Source organism: Zygotorulaspora mrakii, chromosome 4 (genome assembly GCF_013402915.1).
Source record: "Zygotorulaspora mrakii chromosome 4, complete sequence".
Taxonomy (NCBI): Eukaryota; Fungi; Ascomycota; class Saccharomycetes; order Saccharomycetales; family Saccharomycetaceae; genus Zygotorulaspora; species Zygotorulaspora mrakii.
The window spans coordinates 817,773-838,393 of NC_050722.1; the positions used below are offsets into that span (position 1 = coordinate 817,773).

The window sequence follows — 20,621 nt, forward strand, 5'->3', positions numbered from 1 at the left end:
GAAAACATAACCTAAGTCAATGATAGTTTCTATAGACGTAATGGACGTCGATACCATTTTCAAAAACTTTGCCGATCTCCTCCAGAGAAAGTCCTTTAACTTCTGGAAAGAAAAAATATACGAATATCCAGTTGAGAACAGCAAAGAAGACAAATATCATCATTGTATGTTCATTTCCAACTCTATTCATAATTGAAAGATATGACATAGACACAATAGCATTAGTTAGCCAGTTAACACATGATATGCATCCGCTACCAAATGATCTTCTATTCAAAGGAAGCAGTTCAACAGTGCTCCACGGTATTGCCCCCATTCCTGAAGCATAGGCTGCCACAAATATTAAAAGTGATGTTATTATGAGCCTTGTATCAGTTCTTGCAAATCCAACACTACTTAGTAAAAGTCCTATAATCATAATGAAAACTGTACAAAGAAGTGTACTCCTTCTTCCGACCGAATCCACAAGTTTTAATGCAACGAATGTGAAAATGAAATTAGTAAAGGCAACTGCCATTGCGGGAATCAATGGATTCTCGACTTTAAGGTTCGCGAAAATAATTGTAGCGTAGTACATAAATGCATTAAATCCTGTAATCTGCTGAAAAAACATCAAAACGCATCCAACAGTTAGTGCTCTTTTTGCTCGTGGTTCCATTCTGTGAATGCGCCTACGAGTACTTCTTTGACCCGCGTTCTTTGGTAAGATGAAGACCTCCGAATTTGAAGGATCCGTAGGTGGTTCTTCTAAGAGTTGTAACGAATTTGAAGAATGGTTGTATCTAAAGAAAAAACATGAAGAACGTCGTAAAAGTGGCTCCTCCACATCTTGATACCTCCGCATCTTATTGATATCAATAATAAGTCTTTTCAATTTCAATGCTATTTGTCGAGGTGTTGCTTTTGGATAAATAATTTTTATCGATTCATGAGCTTTTGTCAAACTACCAAATGAAATCAGCCATCTTGGCGATTCCGGTATGAAATCCAGCAGACATATGAAGAGCAGAGCTGGAATTGCAGATAATCCAAATAGGTACCTCCACGACTGATCTATACTTGAAAAGAAAAAGGAAATAATGTAAGAAATTAATTGTCCTCCCGTGATGGCTAATGAGTTCAGCGTAAGTATAGTTCCACGAGCGTTCGAGGGAGATATTTCACTCATGTATACTGGAACACATTGAGCAGCAATTCCAACAGCAATTCCAACAATAAATCGCCCAAAGACCAAAAATGTGAGCGTCATTGATGTCGCCATCAATAGTGCGGCTAGGACGAATACTATGCAACAATACGCTAATGTCATTTTCCTGCCATACTTGTCCGCCATCGGAATAGCCAATGCAGATCCAAAGAAGGAGCCCACACAAGTTATGGAGGTTATGATTTCTTTATCAAAATTGGTGATAACAGATCTTGATATATCTTGCGGTTTCAAACTTAAAAGTACTCCAGAAATCACGCCCGTGTCGTAGCCAAATAGCAGCCCACCCACAGTAGCTCCTAGTAGGATGAAACATGTTCTCCAAGTGAAGGAGAAGAGTAACTGTTCGATGTCATTGGCAGTCGTCGATGTGACCTGAGACAATGTAGAGTATAAATCTGAGTAAACTTCATCAACTTCATAAGAGGACCTTACATTAGCCTCCCGACGTTGCTCCATATCAAAGATGTACTCTAAAATGAATATGAGAACAATTATCGAAGAAGCTGATCTCTCGCAAAGTAGTGATGAGATTCCGAAATTTCATTATTCTGACCTTCGGTTTCCATACATCTTGAGGGAACACAAATAGAAAACCCCGCTCCCAATAAAGAACATAATTCGAAAAACGCTGTAATAGAAACTCTGCTTGTGACTTAAATTCAAAGCAGATACGGCACAGTTAATAGGATCATTAATCGTTCTAAATGGAACTATTCTTTACTGAATCACAGCGTTTATCTTGATTTGACCAGTCTCACGTGATGTCCCAGCCCTCTTTTAACTTCTCGGAAATGAACAAATAAAGGAGAAAAGTCATGCTTGACTGGAAAAGTAAATCTTAGGATTGATATAACTAAGTTAATCATCTGAATAGAGCAGTATTGGGGCATTTGAAATCGAGCTATAGGCTACTCGTAAAACTGTGGTATGAGTTTTAAGGGCTTTACGAGGGCTGTTGCCAGAGCACCTCAATCGTTTCGCCATAAATTCAATATGGGGGAACAGATTGAGGATCCTGTTTATGAAGATGCAGAACGTCGTTTCAAGGAGTTGGAAATAGAGGTGAAAAAGTTAAGTGATGAGTCAAAGAGATACTCAGGGGCCGTGAACGGTATGTTATCGCATCAGATCGGTTTTGCAAAAGCAATGGAGGAAATATTCAAGCCAATAAGTGGTAAGATGAGTGATCCGAATGCAGCTGTTCCTGAAGATAATCCTGAAGGTATTGAAGCGTGTGAACAATACAAGGCAATTGTCGCGGAGCTTCAGGAAGCCTTGAAGCCAGATTTAGCTTTGATCGACGAAAAAATTATGGCACCGTGTCAAGAACTGTTGAAGACGATTGGATACATTCGCAAAATGTCAACTAAAAGAAATCACAAAAAGCTGGATTTAGATAGACATTATAACACATATAAAAAGCAGGAAACGAAAGCCAAACCACAGCCAAAGGATGAGGAAAGATTGTATAAAGCACAAGCAGAGATGGAAGTGGCTCAACAGGAGTACGATTACTACAACGATATGCTAAAGAACCAATTGCCTCTGTTGTTCACTCTGGAAGCGCAGTTCGTACAACCACTTTTTGTCTCATTTTATTTCATGCAGCTAAACATTTTCTACACCCTGTACAATAGATTTCAAGAGATGAAAATTCCGTATTTTGATTTGAACAGCGATATCGTAGAAACTTTCCACTTTAAGAGGGGCAACGTGGAGGAACAATGTGATTCTTTGACAATAACTAACTTCAAAGTAGGTTATTCCAAAGCAAAGTTGGAAATGACAAGAAAGAAATATGGTGCTGGCGGAGCGCCAGGTATGCAATCTCCTACTTCTCCAGGTACACCAGGCGCGCCCTCGGGTTACGATCCAGTTACGGGACAACCTATTTACCAAAGTAGCCAACCGGGCTACGGTAGTCCTGCAGCCGCAGGATATGCTGGGTCTCCGGCAGGCTACGCCGGTGCTGTCCCAGGGTATGCTGGTGCTGCAGTCACTAGTCCAGGGGCCTACGGTGCTCAATCTCCACAGCCTGCCGGTTATGGGGCAACGATGACACCAACGGCGTATCCCGGCTCTTTCCAATCACCAGATGCCGCTGCAGCTCCACCAGCATACACTACTGGCGTGCCAATGCAGACACCTGTGCAACCACAACCTACTCCAGCTGTAGAAACCGTAACAGCCTTGTACGACTATCAGGCTCAAGCAGCAGGCGACTTATCCTTCCCTGCTGGTGCTGTCATTGAAGTTGTCCAACGTACGGCGGACCCTAATGAGTGGTGGACAGGAAGATACAATGGCCAAGAAGGTGTATTCCCTGGCAACTATGTTCAAGTGCACAAGCAATGAACCATTTCAATATGTTATTCTTATTCATAGTTTTTCGTATTACTTCTCCTAATTAGGCTTTGTACTCAATTTATTTCCCAAATGGACATAATCGTGTGGACTAAAAGGGAACGGAATGGTGACCAGGCTCCATTTTGGGATATAGTAAAGCAATGGCAACCGTCATCAAATACGATATAAAATTAAAATTAGAATTCCAAGTTATAATTACTATCAAAAGAGCCTGGCGACTACGTTCCTAGTTGCACAAGAAGTGATATCTAGCGGAATATTAGACTCAATTCACAGGAATCCACTATTTTAAACAGCCAGTGGTTTTATAAGCAGACATTTCCTCTCTCTCATAAGATTTTCTCGAGAGCAGAGTTATTTTTAGGTTCGTAAAGATTGTGATTTACGTGTACCCGTTGAGAGGAGAAACCAGTCATCGCGGAGTTCGCCAGGGAAATAAAATCAGAGAAGTTAGATTGGCATACTAGTCTCAGCCGTTATAGTTTACAGTGACTCAGAAAGTAGGACGGGTTCTGGATTCCAAAAGTTTAGCTTCTATACAACGTTGTGTCTTCTCTTTCCAAATTCGTGTACAAAAATACAACGACCTGAGAAACAAAGTTCCATTAATCTGGCATCACGCATACTGACCGTTTTTGAACAGACCAGCCGCAGTGATTCTATTTTGGGATAATAAAAATAAGGTTTGAGATATCAATTATATCTGGTTCCATTCTATTTGGTCTGAGTTCCTTTTCTTGATATAAGTCTGCTTCAATGACAAACAGTAATCCTATCGTTACAGTATCACCAGCGAAATCGCCAATATCAGCGCTTTGGAAACAGTGGAGCAACAATCCTAAAAGCGCTTCAAGTGAATCGCTAGGGCTTCCGTCGATTAATCAAAGCAAAGCCGGATCAGATTCAAAAAAATCGGTATACTCAGACGTCAACTCGCAAGCATTGAGCAAAAATACCATGAGTGCACTGTCATCGTCACCCCAACCATCGGATGATTACAAAAACTATCGAGATAATTTTTTATCGAATCGACATGGCTTTACTGGAAGAGTTTTTGGAGTATCATTGTCTGAGTCCTTAAGCATAGCTAGTGCCGAGGTTATTGTTCAAAGTGAATTGGTAAGCTTTGGAAGAATACCCGTTGTGGTTGCTAAATGTGGGGCATATTTGAAAAAGTACGGCCTTGAGACTTCGGGTATATTTCGAATTGCAGGAAACAGTAAACGTGTCAAGGAATTACAGTATATATTCTCGTCTCCCCCAGATTATGGAGCAAAATTTTCTAGTTGGGACTCGTATACAGTACACGATGTCGCATCATTATTGAGAAGATACTTGAATAATTTAAAAGAGCCTTTGATTCCTTTAGATCTTTACGAAGACTTTAGGAAACCTTTGAAGGATAAACCTCGGATAATAAAATATATGACAAGTCAGCCCGTGATGAATCCAGGTCAATCGGGAAACAACGCAAATACAATTAAGAGTAACAAAGATGCACAGCAGGCAGTTGTTCCCGTAGATGACAGAGAAAATGATGGTGACGAGGAACTAGAAGATGATAGTAAAACTTTGGCTGAAGAAGAAAACAAGAAGAAACAGCGTCACAAGAAAAGGCTAATACGGGATATCAGAGCGGCGATTAAGGATTACGAAACACTTTTCATCTCAATTTCCAATGATGCTAAACAATTAACGATCTATTTGTTAGATCTGCTAAGTTTATTTTCAAGACAATCGCAGTTCAATTTAATGTCTGCTAGAAATCTGGCTGCCATTTTTCAACCTTCAATACTTTCACATCCACAACATGACATGGATCCAAGGGAATATGAGCTGTCCAGGGTTGTAACAGAGTTTCTAATTGAATACTCCTACAAACTATTACCTCATCTCCTAAAATTGGCGAAGTCAGAACAAGAAATAGCGAAAATCGAGTCACAGAAGAAGTCTAAAACATCTGCTAAGGAAGAGCAGTTAAAAGAACGGGTAAATGCCGACGTAGTAAAAACTGCGAAAGTTGTAATCGCAAATGAGGAAAAGGAAGAGTTGACGACTGCCATACCGTCTTCAAAACCGATCAATATCTTACCTCCTAAAAAAATTGATATTAGTCAAGCGACTGGTATCAGTTTTTCTGCGGACAAAAAATATGAGATGTCCCCAAAGAAACAACAGCTGCAACTGCCGAGACATGGAAGGCCACATTCGAAATCTTTTGGCTCTGTTGTGACACCGCCTGATGTGATTGCGAGCAGCAAACGGAGATCTAAGTTGTTTCCTTGGCTACATAAACCGGGCATATTAAGCGATAACGGTGGAGACCTAACAGCAACCGAAGAAGAAGGTGAGGAAGGATATTTCGATGAAAGAGAAAGTGATGGCTTTGCACAATCTCCTGGAAGTTCGTTCTCCAACTCGGCGCCAAGACAGGTTTACCTGCCAATACCGAATATGGATCGTAGCTTAAGTTGGAACAGCATCACATCTCCTAGTCGTCGACCTATGTCTACGATCTTCAGTGGCAGTAGAAACAACTCAGTTGAAGCCTTCGAGGGGTTATCATCTGCAAGAAGAGCAAGAAGCTCGTCGGGCAACGAGCAGTCTAATCTGGGAACATCCTCAAACCCAATGGCCGATGGCCAAGAGGAATCGACGGAAGAACGCCATTCGAGATCCCGCAGAAGCGAATCTTGGTTTAGGAGGCTTAGAAGTCGCTCAAGATCTAAGACACGTTCCTAGCCTTCGTGAAACCTTTTTTGTGGGGCTAACTTTTTCATAATTGTTCTTTTATAGGGAGTTCATAGTGTATTATTATAGGGGTTGTCTTTTCATTTTATTTCTATATCAGAGCTTCTAATTACTGATTTCCCTACTTGACTACTTATCATCATATTTGCGGTAGAGAAAATTGATTACTGGAAAACATCTAATCGAGTTCGATAACATTGTCTTCAGCGGGGGGTTCGCTAATCTTGTTTTTCTTTCTGATCTCCTCTGTTACTTCATCAGCTGATTCTTCTGGTAATGGACGCTTTAGGCGCTTGTTTTCCGGAGCAGTTTCTTCGTCTTCATCAAGTATTATAGTTTGGTCTTCCTTTGACTTGTCCTGAGGTTCTCGTAGATCTTGCTCACTTGTTTCATCATGGAGACTTCTCCTAGCTGTAATGTAGGACGACTCGATTTGTGGCAATAATATTTCGTTTTCCAAAGGACCAGAGGCAATTTCAAAATAGAATTCAATGGGCTTTTTGAATTTCAGATCTGTTCCATCGCCCTCTTCATCTGAAAATAACAAAACAGACCCCTCGCCTAAGCTGAGATCCGTAAGTTTTTTGCCTTCAAGATCATCAAAATCAAAATCATAGAGAAGTCTGTTATCACTTGTATCAAGAATGGAGACTTCTTCCGGAAAAATGTACTTTTCGCGAAGTAGATTAGTCAATTGATATAGTGAGATTGTTGATAACCCCATTTCGGTAATTTGAATAATGCCACGATTTACTCTCGAGCTTACTGGACAATATGGATTAGATGGAGCTAATTTTGGATTAGATATATATCGGTCTTGAGAGAGATTACTTGCTTTAGCCGTGAAAGCCATATTGAGATCAGTAGCGCTTTTTGTGGCGGCGTAACACAACAAATTGAGCACCCTCAAAGATGTTAAAGTCGACAAACCTGCTATTATAGCATTTGTAGTGGCAATTGCTGGAATAATATTTCCAGCTATTTGTTTGATATCAAATAGCGTTTTCATCGGGATGTTGAAGATAAATGATCTGATATTTGCTGCTGTTGCCACAAACTCTAAAGTATCTTTATCATCTTTATGGAATTCGATATCAATTTTTTCTTTCTTTAACCTGAGCATTAGCGACTTGATGCTTTGAATAAATTTATTGACCTGCTCTTCAATTGTCCACAAGGAGTTTTCATTAAGATGCGCACCTGAATTGTTATGTAGCGCTTTTTCGATTATCAATATACTTAATGGAACTGGTTTAGTTCTCGTTTTCCAGAGGTTTTCAATTTGTAGTAGCTTTTCAATATCATCTACAAATAACTTTTTTAAAATTTGTTCTATTCTGGATTCATCCTGTGCTGTAATGATATTTTTTAATGCACTTAGCTCGCCTGTTTCTTGTTTGATTCGCTCAATTTCCGCCTGATCATCCGTACCCCAATCATTGCCATTGTCATTCTCAGAATCGTTATCAAAAGTGAACAGTTGGCCAAATAAAAAATTCTTGGCCCATGCGATGCAATGTATAGATTGTGAAGGTGTTGATCTTATGGTACACACAGGAAAAGTTTTTTGAGTTTCTTTTTTAGTGCAATCAAAACATTCTGTTTTGCCTGGAATTATTGGCTGAATGTAACCATCGAACCCCGATGTACCAGATTCAATTAGCGGAGTCGATAAGAACTGGGACATCTTATTTACGTAGCGTCTTGCGGCTAAATTATCCAGCCCATTGAAAATGATATCAAATTGTTTAAACCAGTTTAACGGAAATTGTGCATTGTCCATAACGTTCCCTTGATATGGTACTAATTTTGAGTTGTTAAAATATTGAACCGCGTTCACAGCAACAGTCGATTTTGGCCTTTTAATATCACGTTGTCTAAAAAGAAATTGTCTGTTCAGGTTGGACAAATCGATAGTGTCCAAATCAACAATGTGTATCTCACCAAATTCCATCAATATACAGTCTTTCAGGAGCTCGCAGCCTATACCACCAGCACCGACTATGAGACATTTAAATGACCTTAACTTTTCATAGTTAGATTTTCCAACAATCTTGATTAGATTCGATTCTCTGGCCATAATTCCTGACAGCTCGAGAGGTTTCCTGACTTCTTTTCGTGGTTCTTTCTTCAAAACTGTGATTTTTGCAAACTTCAAGTACTAGCTGATGTCAGCAAATCAACATAATAACATCACGTGAAGAAAATTATGTCTATTGCTTCGTCTTTGAATATGGTGCTTCTCACAACAGCAAGATCACTTCTGTTGGCTGCATTCTCCTCGTTAGCGACTCCCGATGAATGATTTGAAGACATCTTTTCACCTACAATATTTCCCGCCAACACTTTGCGTGTGATGTTCGGCAAACCGCACATTTATATGATAATTAAACAAGTTGAACATGACCGGGATTAGACCTCAGCCAATGTGTACGAAAGTACAAACGAAACCACTAGATATCTTTCGCAAATTGTGGTGTACCCTTCATTGTTCTAGAAAACCTTGGATCTGTGTGCATGGCAATCAAACTGTTCAAGCAGCACCGGGTTGCCCCTCTTTCTGATGACTATACGAAAATTGCAGAGCTCTTATGTTTGAATGAACGGGGGATGTTCCTTTCTGTAACTAACTGAAATTCTTGTCGTTCTTTAGCCTCAATTGTCCTTGAACCTCAATTGTTCTGGAAAGAGCGGACTTTTCTGCATGCAGTGTACAAGGCTAAGAAGCACCACAAAACACATTGACGTGGTGAGCAGCACAGACAGCTTATGGTTACTCCTTGTTCAAATCACAAGGTATATGTGTGCGGACCAACTTTTTCTTTTTAGTTTAAGAAACCCGTTTTCAAGTGTATTTTTATGATATTGAAAACAGCAACTCCTGTTCCTTTACCTCTATGTTCTAGAGCAAACAGAATACCACGGTCTGCTTCCATTTTGACTCCTTGCGATCTTATGTCGGTTTCGACAATATTCTGCGCCTGTGGCGTCGTATTTGGAGCTTCCCGTACTTCCTTAAACTATCTTCTTCTCATGCTAGCAGCCAATGTCACCTCTAAGCTAACAATCACCTAGCAACTGTGAAGTTTTCCATTTTTCACAGTTGCGCCATAGGCTGAAAGAATTTTTGCACCAGCCGCATCCTTCACCTTTATATCAAGGAATATTTTATGGCAGCGTACGACTTTATTACATTACGTCGAAAACTCATCTAAGAAACGTCGTGAAAACAGGATTAGATCGGTGCCTGACTATCAAAACAGCGGAGCAGAATCTGCTGCTCTTTGAGTACAATTTTGGCCAGCAAAGATCGGGTGCTTTTTTTATCAGAAGTGGAAGATATCTCTCAAGTTATAGTGAAAAACTACAATCCGGCAGTCAGCTGCAAAGTTCCGCATTTTTTAGTTTCATAAATACCCCAGTTTCAGGAGCATCGTCTCATCCAGGGAACAAGTCTAAAATATGCCGCAGCCTCGTGCACTATTTTACGCCACAGAGGGCTCGTCACGAACTCGCGAATACTGCACCAAGCATATAGCTCATAATGACTACTGCATATGTCATGTCACTCCTGAAACTCACTCTACCAACCTTTTCCAGGTGCCCAGCAATGGGATGGGCTGTCCTCTCGACTTGTGACATTACAGCACTAGAAACGTCTTACTGAATCTTTCGCTTGATACCTTTCCTTGCCTTGATTAATAACAGTTTTTTGGCGTTCAGCACTGTGTTTCCATAGAAAACCATCCTTTGAGCATTAATAGTGCCAAAAGAAAGTGCTGATGCTCAGCGGCTAAAATTGATGTCTTCACATCCCTTCTCTTTTAGAACTAACTACCTCGCTGAAAAATATCACAATCACCATATCAATGACTGAATGAGCTGTACAGTCCTCCAATGTAGAGTTCCATCATCTAGCCGTCTATCATATCTCTTGTGGTTGGAATCTAATAGATCTTATGTTAATAGTAACTAGTCTCACACTTGATGTACAATTAGGCTTTTGGTGCTCTATCAGAGTCATGCGTACAAAGCGATGTCCGATCTTCGGTTCCGAAATTTCGGTGATCCTCGGATCCGAAACGTAACTTGAAGTATCATTCCAAAGAGACCGGGTTAACATGCAAGTGCAATCATCAAGGGGAACATGCAAAGTGGAATCTTTTAAAAAGAAGCAGCTTGAGTTCGAAAGATTGCTTGAAATATCTAATTGCTAACCCATAATCATCAACATTTCGATCGCGACAGAGCTGGAATTGATCAAATAAAAAGAGATATCTGGTGATCATCAATCGACATTTTCTTTTTTATTTGCAAACATTGAACATTGGGATTAAATATAGAACCGAAGCGTTTTAAAGATGTTTAGGAGCCAGGTTTGCAGACGCACATTTGGTAGATTGTTAGCTACCAAGCAACCAACAATTGGTAGATACACTGGTAAACCAAATCCAGCTACAGGAAGATACACGGTGTCGTTTATCGAAGGTGACGGTGTGGGACCGGAGATTTCCAAATCCGTTAAGGAAATTTTCAGTGCAGCCAAGGTTCCAGTGGATTGGGAAGTGTGTGAGGTCAAGCCATTGTTGGTTAATGGTGTCACTACAATCCCGGAGCCTGCAGTGAAATCTATCAACAAAAACCTAATTGCGTTGAAGGGTCCGCTAGCCACGCCAATTGGTAAAGGTCATAGATCGATGAATTTGACACTAAGAAAGACCTTTGGTCTTTTCGCGAATGTTCGTCCAGCTAGGAGTGTAGAGGGCTTCAAAACTACTTATAGCGATGTTGACTTGGTTCTGATCAGAGAAAATACTGAAGGTGAATATGCAGGTATTGAGCATGTTATCGTGCCAGGGGTTGTTCAATCGATTAAATTGATCACCAGGGAGGCCTCTGAGAGAGTCATCAGATATGCTTATGAATATTGTAGAGCTGTTGGTAGACCAAGACTGGTTGTTGTTCATAAATCTACCATTCAGAGACTAGCTGATGGTTTATTTGTTACTGTGGCTAAGGAGATGGCTTCTGAATTCCCAGATATTAAATTGGAGACCGAACTAATCGATAATACAGTTTTGAATGTTGTTTCAAACCCAGGTCAATATACTGATGCTGTCTCAGTGTGTCCAAACTTATACGGTGATATCTTATCTGATTTGAACTCTGGTCTGAGCGCAGGTTCTCTAGGTTTGACTCCATCGGGTAATATTGGTCACAAAGTTTCTATTTTTGAGGCGGTTCATGGTTCTGCTCCAGATATTGCTGGTCAAAATAAGGCAAACCCAACCGCTTTATTATTATCTTCAGTTATGATGTTGAACCACATGGGTTTAAATGAATACGCTGATAGAATTGAAAAAGCCGTTTTGTCTACTATTGCCGCAGGTCCAGAAACTAGAACCGGTGATTTAGCTGGTAGTGCATCAACTTCCTCATTCACGGCAGCTGTCATTGGAAAACTATGAAAGATAAACTATGCGCTTTTACTATATTAAGTCAATTACCGGTACTTCACTTTTTCTCAAATTTTATCTTTCTTTTGTTCCAATTGTTTTCCCCATACATGCTAATATGTAAATATTATCCAGATAGAAGTATGTATAGTACTGATATATATTATATATACCTATGTTGAAACGAATAAGACTAACAAAGAAAAAAGCAAGATTTATTGCACGCTTCTTATGTACTGATAGTCATAGACAGAGTCAACTGAAATGAAATTTCTCTTCCACGATGTTATCTCACCTTTATCATCATCGATGTTAAAAACTCTCACATTCGCAGGCATATCAAACATCTTGCCTAACCCGACACCAGAACTTCCCCCATAACATAGCCATATTTCGTCATTTGATTTCAAACAGCAGTCATTGTTGTGTTCGTAGCCACAGCTCATTGCCATTATCTTGAATCTTTTCAGAATATCTCCCAAATTTGAATCTATTTTTAAACTGGATTCAAGAGCAAATCTTTCATTATATTGTCCAATCAATGGAAACGATCCTTCCGGTCTATATTCTTTGATTGGCAAGCTTCGGAAAGCTAAAGAATATTTTGGCAATGACAATCTCTCTCTTTCAATAAAAAAAGGTTCCACGCTCTTGAACGAATCCAAGACATAAAGCACTATGTCAGATCCCGAGTTCAACTTGATATCAATAGCCATGTGATTGTTTAAGGAAGACCATTTATTCATGCAAAATGGTAATCGTGAAATAAATGCCGTGATCTGGGTCTCTGTTGCATATAGAGAATAATCGGCTTCTCCAAATGAGAACGCGTAAGATATACCTTTTCGTATCATCGGTTGCACAAGTTTTAAGATGCAAGCTTGGTAATCGAACGACTTGAGACCATCAAGAAAATCACCGGTAATAACAACAAGGTCGGGAACTTCTCTATCAAGTATATTAATAATGAAATTTACAGTCTGGAATTCATTCAACAATATTGTCCCATCGTCAGAGCATCTAAAGTGCACATCCGTTATTTGCAAAATTTTGAATGACCTATCATGAGTCATAGGTAATTTTAAGCGTAAAGAATCGTCAAACGGCTCCACTTCGGGCTCAGAGAGACTTTTGACCTTTTTTGTTATTGAAAGCGGTATATATTTGTTCGATTTGACATAGGGCCTGAAATACTCACTGATAACTTCTTTCCATTGTGGCCTGGATTCAACAAATCCTGCTCCTAGATATACTTCAATGTCAACTAGTGGGTCGTTCCTGCTCTCGTATTTACACCATATGCCACCCCCTTTGTATTGCCAATCTTCACCTAGCAGGTGTATTTCTCCCTTACTTTTATGATTCCACGGGCTAAATCTTTCCCATATCGATGGCTCTTGCTGGTATATATGCTTATGAAACGCTGAACTATCCCTGGATTGTATCAACTTTTGTACTTCGGACAAAACACGTAGCGGTACAGTCAATGGATCTTTTGAGATAGCAAGATCAGTCATGGGCTGAGAATTGCTCGATTTTTTCCATCTATGCACGTATACGTAAGTGTCATACAAAACACCAGATTCTATAGCGTAGGAAGTCTCCTCAGACAGATTCTTTGAGACTCTCGCCCATGCTGCTAAATTTCTGTCAGCTGAACTAAGGGGCCTAATGAGTGACTGGCATTGTCTGAACCAACGATAACATTTGATAAATTGGATGTCATCAATCAGCCCACCTTGATACTCCGAAGTTTGAGGGTGGAAGATAATGTTAGCAATATGAAAAATCAGTTGAGCCCTGAAAAAGAAGACTGCAAAAACGATCGTGAATACAAGTGTTCTATTGAGACTTCTTATGCTTCGTTTGCGTCGTAATCTCATCAATTAAGACTATGCTGAGGAACCTGACGCCAATAGGAAACTGCTGTCAAATGATAAAAAAATAAAAATATGCCCTCAAACTGAACAAGATATCGTGGTCAGTCCATGAATACACGACTAGCACCTGAGCTTCATGAAAATTATGAAATTTTCAATCATAAATTGATATATATAGTATTTCTTTAGGCTATTCCGTTCTCAAAGGCATTCTTTTTTTTTCACACTTATATACTTAAATATAGATCAGATCACATTTCCCGATTTGTTAAAAAAGCATACACGGAGCTGCAAAGAATGAAACACGAGCATATCACAGAGAAGGCGAAGACTCGACGATTGAAATAATCGTTTAGTTGGATATTAGCCTCGGAGCTTCACATTAGACTATTCTGTACAGCTGTATTCTACGCACTATAATCATGGGCATACTCCTCATGCTGGTGCTTCTGATGAGACTTGTTCAGTTCCAGCTGGTCCAGTTTCGCAAAATTTAGGCAGCCTTCGTTCATTTCTAGGGCCCTGTTGACCTGGTCAATTTGCGGAATAAAGTGTTCTTTGCAATATATGAACATTAAAGGTGATTCACTTGCTTGCTTGGTACACTGTTTAATAGAGTCTTGAACTTCAAGTTCGGAAGAGCAAGTTCGTACCTTGAAATCCGATCCTGCCATGTTGCAGTGCACGTAGTGCCAAGTACCAGATCTGTCTCTTGAGAAGTAGTTATAGGGCGAAATTGCAGCCAATGTTAGGATGTATGGTTCGTCTATGAGACCTCTGTCCTTTGCGGTATTCACAAGAGATATTTCTGGGTGTGATAAGTTCCACTCTGTTTGTAATTGTTGAGCTAAATGTTTGTATTCGTTAGTTCTAGTGGTCTTCCTTGATAATATTTCATCTTTCAATAACAGTAGCTGGTTTATCAAATCACTATCCTTATTGTCAAGCTGCAAATAATCTATTGTACTGTTCAAAAACTTCAGAATATCTTTACCTTGGAAGCTTTTCAAATTTGTAATATCTTGTAAGATGCTCCTTGATAATAGTTGCGCCTGTTTCCTTTTCTCCAAAATTGGTCTGATTAATTCATCCTTACATTTCTTCGTGTATAATTGAGGGTAAAATTTTAATGGAACTTCCACACCTTCAGTGAGGTTAACGTGCTCTGTGGATTCGTCCATTTCATCAAACACTATGGTTAGAATAGGCGCAATCACATCCAAAGAGTTTTCGTTCTTCTCTGCTTCGCTATCGTTTTCATGATTAATTTCAAGATTAATTGATTCGTCAGGATGCAGAAGTGCATTAAACATCCGGTAAAGATTTGAATCATACTCTTCAGGCAAAAAATGAAACAAAGATAACCATGTTTGTTTAGTAGACTCATCAACCGACGGTGTATGAAATGCTGATGAAATGAATAAATTTTTGATCTCATTTGTGTCAAAGTCTGGACACATTTCAAGATCAATGGCCAAAGATTTTATGAAAGCCGGTAGTATTTCATAAAGGTGCTCAGCTTCACCGAGTTTCCTTTGTATTTGAGAATCTAATGCTATGGCGAACATCTTGGAACGAACAAAAGCTCTATCTGAAATGGTTGAATTTACGATCGATCCGAATTTTTGCAACTGCCAAAGTAGTTCAGGCTGCATTATATTACTATCTTCTGATTTTGCTGTTGGAATTAGTTCCTGCTCCTCGTTAAAATCTAGCTTCAATAAAGGCTTATTTACGCTGATTCCCTTGAACCAGTTTTTGTCATAGTTCAAGTCCTTGAAATCAGGTCTGAACAAGTACTGCGGGAGATAATTGACAACAAATAGAGAAAATAAGGCAAAGTAGTTTTCAAATAAAAAGTTTGGTGGCAAAGGTAAAACGATTGTACTATCGTCAATTTCAAATTTATGAATGGACAATTTGTCGTCCGATGTATTCGGTGGGGAGCTCTCAAACTGCACATCGGAGTCATCAGAATCTGTATCAATTATTTGCTCAGTTCTTGTCGTAGCAATTATATTTGAGAGATCACCCTTATTGAAGCCATTCGCGGACGATGCTAACTCTACATGCTCACCCTTACCGATGAAAGAGCTGTCTTTCACATTTTCCCTGATTGGTTGGTTAATTTCGTCAGGTAATTCATTCGAAAATATGTAGCTTGCTGCTGCTTCGATATTGCCACCCGCTTTATTTAAAGCATTTTTGGCCACATCTTCTGGGATACCCATATCCATCAAAGATTGAACAGCCCTCTCCATATCTATTGAGTCGCACCAAGACACGCGGTATTCCTCTATGTAAGATCAGCTGGCTGAATTAAAACAAAACCCTTTTCGTATTATATATTTGGAGATACATAGCTGCAAGACTTAGATCACATGATGCATGCGTATAATAAATGAAGCGGCGAACCTTACCAAGCGTACAGGTGGCGTTTAGTATAACTTTAATTTTATTGATGCCTATTAATCATATTCTCAATCAAAAATTATCTTGTTGTAAGATTCATGCTAATGGACCGGGCTTGCATTCTGATTGGATTTACAAAATAAGCTGAAATGCATACCCGCAGTATGCAGATAATTCATTATTCAAATTACTCTGACATTACAGACCCCCTCTTGATCAATTTCGAACCTTTCCAGTGCTAGAAATCCCCTACTATCACTCTCTGCCATGCCAAATATTTCTCTTGGTCAAAGCGGGCCTAGCTTTGCAATAAGTCAGGTGATAATACCTTCAAGACAAACGACATAGATTAATTAGCAAAGGAGTATCAGTAACGTAACCTTTGTGTGACATATTCAATCTCATCTTTCAAGCAGCATTGAGCGATGGATAACGAATTGCTCCAGGATATCCCACATCAGGTGCTGGAGACGCTAGAGGCAGGCACTGTTAGAGAACCGAAGAATGACGACGTTGACGTACACAGCTCCGGTTTCAACGTCAACGGTATACTGTCATTCACTGGCTCGTGTATGATCAACTTGATATTACCATTTTTCAATGGTCTGATGTTAGGATTCGGTGAACTTTTAGCTCACGAAATATGCTGGAGAAAGAATATTTTCAACCGTTTGACCAACAAGGGCTATAGGGTGTACCCACAGACAAGAATCACAAGAGAAAGAGAAAGAAATTCGTCAGCAGGGAAGTTTCTCTAAAAGTTCCATTTGACTATATTTAACTATATAGTTTATTATTACATATGTAACAAGTTTTCTGGCTTATCATAGAATGTTCTGTAGCTCCTATTTGTACCGATAGGAAATTTCTTGATGTACCCGCATCGACATTCCCAAACCAATATGTCCTTCCCATCAGAGGCTTGCTTCAGAGTCATCTGGACAGTACGTTTTGGCACCAGTACTCTGTGACATTTCTTACAAAAGGTTCTCTTAACATAAGGCAAAAGGCTGCTTTTTGTCTTTTTGCTAACCAGATCCATATTCTTGATGTACATTCGTGAGAGGCCTTGATCTGTATCCTGCCTATTTGCTGCCGTTTGCCACATCGACAACTGATACAGGTAGTTCATCCGCTGAAAATTTTCAGCATTACCAATGCTCTTTGGTGGATCCGAAAGAATCGTTCCATCTTCATTTACCGCAAGCGTCCTTCTTTGTTTGATCTTAGCCATTGCGGTGCACCGTCGCTTCAGGGAAGTAGACCGCCCATCTCATCACCAGAAACAGTATCCTCTTCTTCTATTGTTTGTCCATCGGACGTGCTTCCGTAGTTTGGGTTACCCGCATGTGGTCTAGGGACGATACAAAGATCGAGTCCACCATCAACAGCAAGATCCTCGGACCATAAATTCAATAATAGAATACTCAAAATCCCGTGCTTCTGTACTTGGAGCTGCGTTATGCTCAAAGATTTATTCCTGGAATCAGATCTCAAAGAATTTGTGACTATAATCAGTTCAAATAAGATGATCAAAACATCAAGGAACCAAACAAACCATTTGCCCCGTTCAGAACAATCTAATTCTCCCAGCAACAGCAGTGTAGTAAATCCAAATCGGTTCTGACAGAATTTCTCATCCAGCTTCAAACAAAAATGGTATGAGAAAGAGTAAATCGTTTGCGTTAAGATAATTATTTGGAAATATTTAAGCGCTCTTAACAGTATCGCCTTTATAGCTGCATCATCCAGTATCACGCTGACATCGCTATCATCATCGACCTCAGCTTCATTAGCAGGTCCGGAATTGCCAGCGGACCATTGATTTCGTTTGAGATATGCCAGCATCAGACTCTTGATGAAGTCGCTCAAAGATATTAAAATGAGTGCGAAGACAGCCAGCATTAAGGAGCCATCCCTCACGTAGCGCAGGTACACACAAGCGTAACAAGCCATGGCCAGCTCCCCTGTAAACAATAGCTTGTTCCTAACATTATCTGATGCACTACTGTTAATCATATCTTCTGGCATATATACCACTAAACGGCTCATAAGCAAGCCTCATAGATGGCTTTAATGCTTCCTTATACTCCTCCTAAAGGGCGTCTATTTTTATTTGAATATGTCGTGATTCGTGACATTCATCACTTGCTGCGCAAGTTTAAGTCAAGTCGGAATTGAGATTTTATTGAGATTTCAGTTCACTTTGAAACTCAACATTTTGAGCCATTGAAGTCTTGAAGTTGCCGTTTCCAGTTTATTCACGACTTCATTAAGATACTGTAGGTATAATGTTCCGCTACAATACTTCAGAAGCTGCTGTAAGGACCGCTTTCTCAACGGTTTCGAAGAAGCAGTTGGGGTTCAGATTGGCAAGTAAGAAGACGAGTCCATGGGCGGCTTCAATTGTGGCAAGCTCCATGATTCATAGGAGATATGTTACGCTTTCTAATGAGAGACAGGAACCATCCATATCTGATGTAGAAAGTATTCCAAGAGCGAAAGCAGGCAAGAACGCATCGTCACCGTTATCGTCACCATCGGTGAAGTCTGGTGTCGCTAAGGCTGCCAATGCCTCTGCTAGTAATACTTCTAATGCCTCTAGTGCTGCTAATGCTCCTAATACTCCTAATGCAGCTTCATCATCTGCTGTACCTCCATCATCTGCTGCATCTTCATCTCCGGCGCCAAATGTGTCGAAACCTAAAAAGACAAAGGAACCACTTATGCAAAGGATTAAGCACGAGATTAAACATTATGTAAATGGTACAAAACTTTTGGGATTTGAAATAAAAGTCTCAACAAAATTGCTTTTCAAATTTGTGCAGGGCTATGAGTTAACAAGACGTGAAATCAATCAACTGAAGAGAACTATGGGAGATATATTTAGGCTAGTGCCATTCTCAGCTTTTCTCATTATCCCGTTCGCTGAACTGCTGTTGCCGGTGGCTCTTAAAATTTTCCCAAATCTCTTGCCATCCACTTACGAGTCCGGTAAGGACAAGCAGGCGAAAAGAAACAAACTGATCGAAATTAGAAAAAAAACTTCAGATTTCTTGCATGACACACTGGAGGAATCGTCTTTATTGAGTTATAACTCTATTGAAAGCACCGAGAAGAAGAAAACATTTTTGAATTTCTTTAAAAAACTCTATTCGCCTAAAGATGGCAAGGCCAACGTTTTCACACATGAAGAAATTCTAACAGTTGCCAAAATGTTCAAAAATGACACCGTTTTAGATAATTTATCGAGACCCCAATTGGTTGCAATGTCAAAATTCATGTCTATCACACCTTTTGGAAATGATAATATGCTGAGATATCAAATTCGTCATTCCTTGAAAAAAATCATGGGTGATGATAAAGTTATCGATTATGAGGGCATCAACTCTCTATCGACCGATGAAATTTATCTGGCTTGTGTCTCTAGAGGTGTAAAAGCATATGGTGTACCTACTGAAGAGCTTAAGGAAAATCTTAAGGTGTGGTTGGATTTAAGATTAAGGCAAAAAGTACCATCAGTACTACTAGTCCTAAGCTCAACTTACACATTTGGTGGATTGGAGAAAAGACATGAAATGAATCAAAAGGCGTACAGCCCTATCGCTGAAGAAAAGGAGAAAAAAAACAGGTACGATGAGCTCATGGATGTCTATTATGATGGTATTTTACAGGTCTTAAGTTCTATCCCTGATCCAGTATATAATGTCGCAAAATTGGACGTCTCAGAATCCAAATCACCTGCTGCTCCTACCCCTCCTGCTACAGTTGCATCCGAACACTCAGACTCTGGCCCAGTTGCGAGTGCGAACGAAGTTTTGAAATCCCTGAAGGAAGCAGGAAAAGAACCAAATGATTTCGCTGAAGCTGCTGAAGAAGCGCAACAAGCAACGAAGGCTGCAGAGAAACAACCCTCCGTTGCAGTGAAAACATCAGAACCCGCAAAGGAAGAACAAACCGAAGAAGTTGAAAAGCAACACGAAGAAGAAGAGCCTATTTCAAGAACTGATGAGAACGAATTTAAGTTGAATGTTTTGAAGGAGCAAGAAGCCTTGATCAAAAAGGAACAAGAAGAAGCAAAGGAAAGAACGTCTGCACTTCCTATTTCTGATGATATAACTCTTGATGAAGATGATAAATCACAACCACCAATTCCGACTGACCAGGCTCCGGAAACAAAAGTCATCAAGAAGGAATGAAGGCCATATCTGTGATCTATTTATTTATTTATTGCTTTCCCTCAGCTGGTTGTCTTATCAAATATATTCCTTATATAAAATGTTCAAAAACATACATACCATAGTAATAACAGAAGGTAAATATTCTATGATCGTGATAATTGCCGACGTTGTAGTTGGACGGGCTTTTTCTTGCATTGACATGACTATAAAATGGGTGCCATGTTCAGCTTTTCACCCTACTTTTTCTCCCGCTTGACTACAAAAAGAGTAATCCTTCTACAAAGAGAAAGCTATAGCAGAGGATACAAATGGTTTCATCGAAGAACATTCAAAACGGATTCCGCATTCCCCCTACAAATCTTTC

At 39.7% G+C, this 20,621-nt stretch overlaps 11 protein-coding genes across 11 annotated transcripts; 5 read left to right on the forward strand and 6 right to left on the reverse strand.

Moving 5' to 3' along the window:
• Window positions 1-16: 16 nt before the first annotated feature.
• On the reverse strand, window positions 17-1,666 carry CIN10 (Cin10p; the record flags this gene model as incomplete). Its single annotated transcript, XM_037288545.1, has 1 exon — window positions 17-1,666. One exon carries the CDS (start codon window positions 1,664-1,666, stop codon window positions 17-19), a length of 1,650 nt encoding a protein of 549 aa, XP_037144440.1.
• Window positions 1,667-2,137: 471 nt separating this feature from the next.
• Window positions 2,138-3,565, forward strand: RVS167 (amphiphysin; the record flags this gene model as incomplete). The annotated part of the gene is made up of 1 exon (XM_037288546.1): window positions 2,138-3,565. The coding sequence occupies one exon, from the start codon at window positions 2,138-2,140 to the stop codon at window positions 3,563-3,565; it is 1,428 nt and encodes a 475-aa protein (XP_037144441.1).
• A 768-nt stretch (window positions 3,566-4,333) lies between these two features.
• HG535_0D04220 (Rho GTPase-activating protein) lies at window positions 4,334-6,319 on the forward strand (the record flags this gene model as incomplete). Its single annotated transcript, XM_037288547.1, has 1 exon — window positions 4,334-6,319. The coding sequence occupies one exon, from the start codon at window positions 4,334-4,336 to the stop codon at window positions 6,317-6,319; it is 1,986 nt and encodes a 661-aa protein (XP_037144442.1).
• Window positions 6,320-6,506: 187 nt separating this feature from the next.
• Window positions 6,507-8,408, reverse strand: UBA2 (E1 ubiquitin-activating protein UBA2; the record flags this gene model as incomplete). The annotated part of the gene is made up of 1 exon (XM_037288548.1): window positions 6,507-8,408. One exon carries the CDS (start codon window positions 8,406-8,408, stop codon window positions 6,507-6,509), a length of 1,902 nt encoding a protein of 633 aa, XP_037144443.1.
• A 2,281-nt stretch (window positions 8,409-10,689) lies between these two features.
• IDH2 (isocitrate dehydrogenase (NAD(+)) IDH2) lies at window positions 10,690-11,796 on the forward strand (the record flags this gene model as incomplete). Its single annotated transcript, XM_037288549.1, has 1 exon — window positions 10,690-11,796. The coding sequence occupies one exon, from the start codon at window positions 10,690-10,692 to the stop codon at window positions 11,794-11,796; it is 1,107 nt and encodes a 368-aa protein (XP_037144444.1).
• Window positions 11,797-11,999: 203 nt separating this feature from the next.
• On the reverse strand, window positions 12,000-13,667 carry SIA1 (Sia1p; the record flags this gene model as incomplete). Its single annotated transcript, XM_037288550.1, has 1 exon — window positions 12,000-13,667. The coding sequence occupies one exon, from the start codon at window positions 13,665-13,667 to the stop codon at window positions 12,000-12,002; it is 1,668 nt and encodes a 555-aa protein (XP_037144445.1).
• Window positions 13,668-14,071: 404 nt separating this feature from the next.
• Window positions 14,072-15,925, reverse strand: RUP1 (Rup1p; the record flags this gene model as incomplete). Its single annotated transcript, XM_037288551.1, has 1 exon — window positions 14,072-15,925. One exon carries the CDS (start codon window positions 15,923-15,925, stop codon window positions 14,072-14,074), a length of 1,854 nt encoding a protein of 617 aa, XP_037144446.1.
• A 576-nt stretch (window positions 15,926-16,501) lies between these two features.
• MIM1 (Mim1p) lies at window positions 16,502-16,834 on the forward strand (the record flags this gene model as incomplete). The annotated part of the gene is made up of 1 exon (XM_037288552.1): window positions 16,502-16,834. One exon carries the CDS (start codon window positions 16,502-16,504, stop codon window positions 16,832-16,834), a length of 333 nt encoding a protein of 110 aa, XP_037144447.1.
• Window positions 16,835-16,872: 38 nt separating this feature from the next.
• On the reverse strand, window positions 16,873-17,310 carry RPR2 (ribonuclease P protein subunit RPR2; the record flags this gene model as incomplete). Its single annotated transcript, XM_037288553.1, has 1 exon — window positions 16,873-17,310. The coding sequence occupies one exon, from the start codon at window positions 17,308-17,310 to the stop codon at window positions 16,873-16,875; it is 438 nt and encodes a 145-aa protein (XP_037144448.1).
• Window positions 17,311-17,327: 17 nt separating this feature from the next.
• Window positions 17,328-18,128, reverse strand: VLD1 (Vld1p; the record flags this gene model as incomplete). The annotated part of the gene is made up of 1 exon (XM_037288554.1): window positions 17,328-18,128. One exon carries the CDS (start codon window positions 18,126-18,128, stop codon window positions 17,328-17,330), a length of 801 nt encoding a protein of 266 aa, XP_037144449.1.
• A 239-nt stretch (window positions 18,129-18,367) lies between these two features.
• On the forward strand, window positions 18,368-20,275 carry MDM38 (ribosome-binding protein MDM38; the record flags this gene model as incomplete). The annotated part of the gene is made up of 1 exon (XM_037288555.1): window positions 18,368-20,275. The coding sequence occupies one exon, from the start codon at window positions 18,368-18,370 to the stop codon at window positions 20,273-20,275; it is 1,908 nt and encodes a 635-aa protein (XP_037144450.1).
• Between the last annotated feature and the right edge of the window lie 346 nt (window positions 20,276-20,621).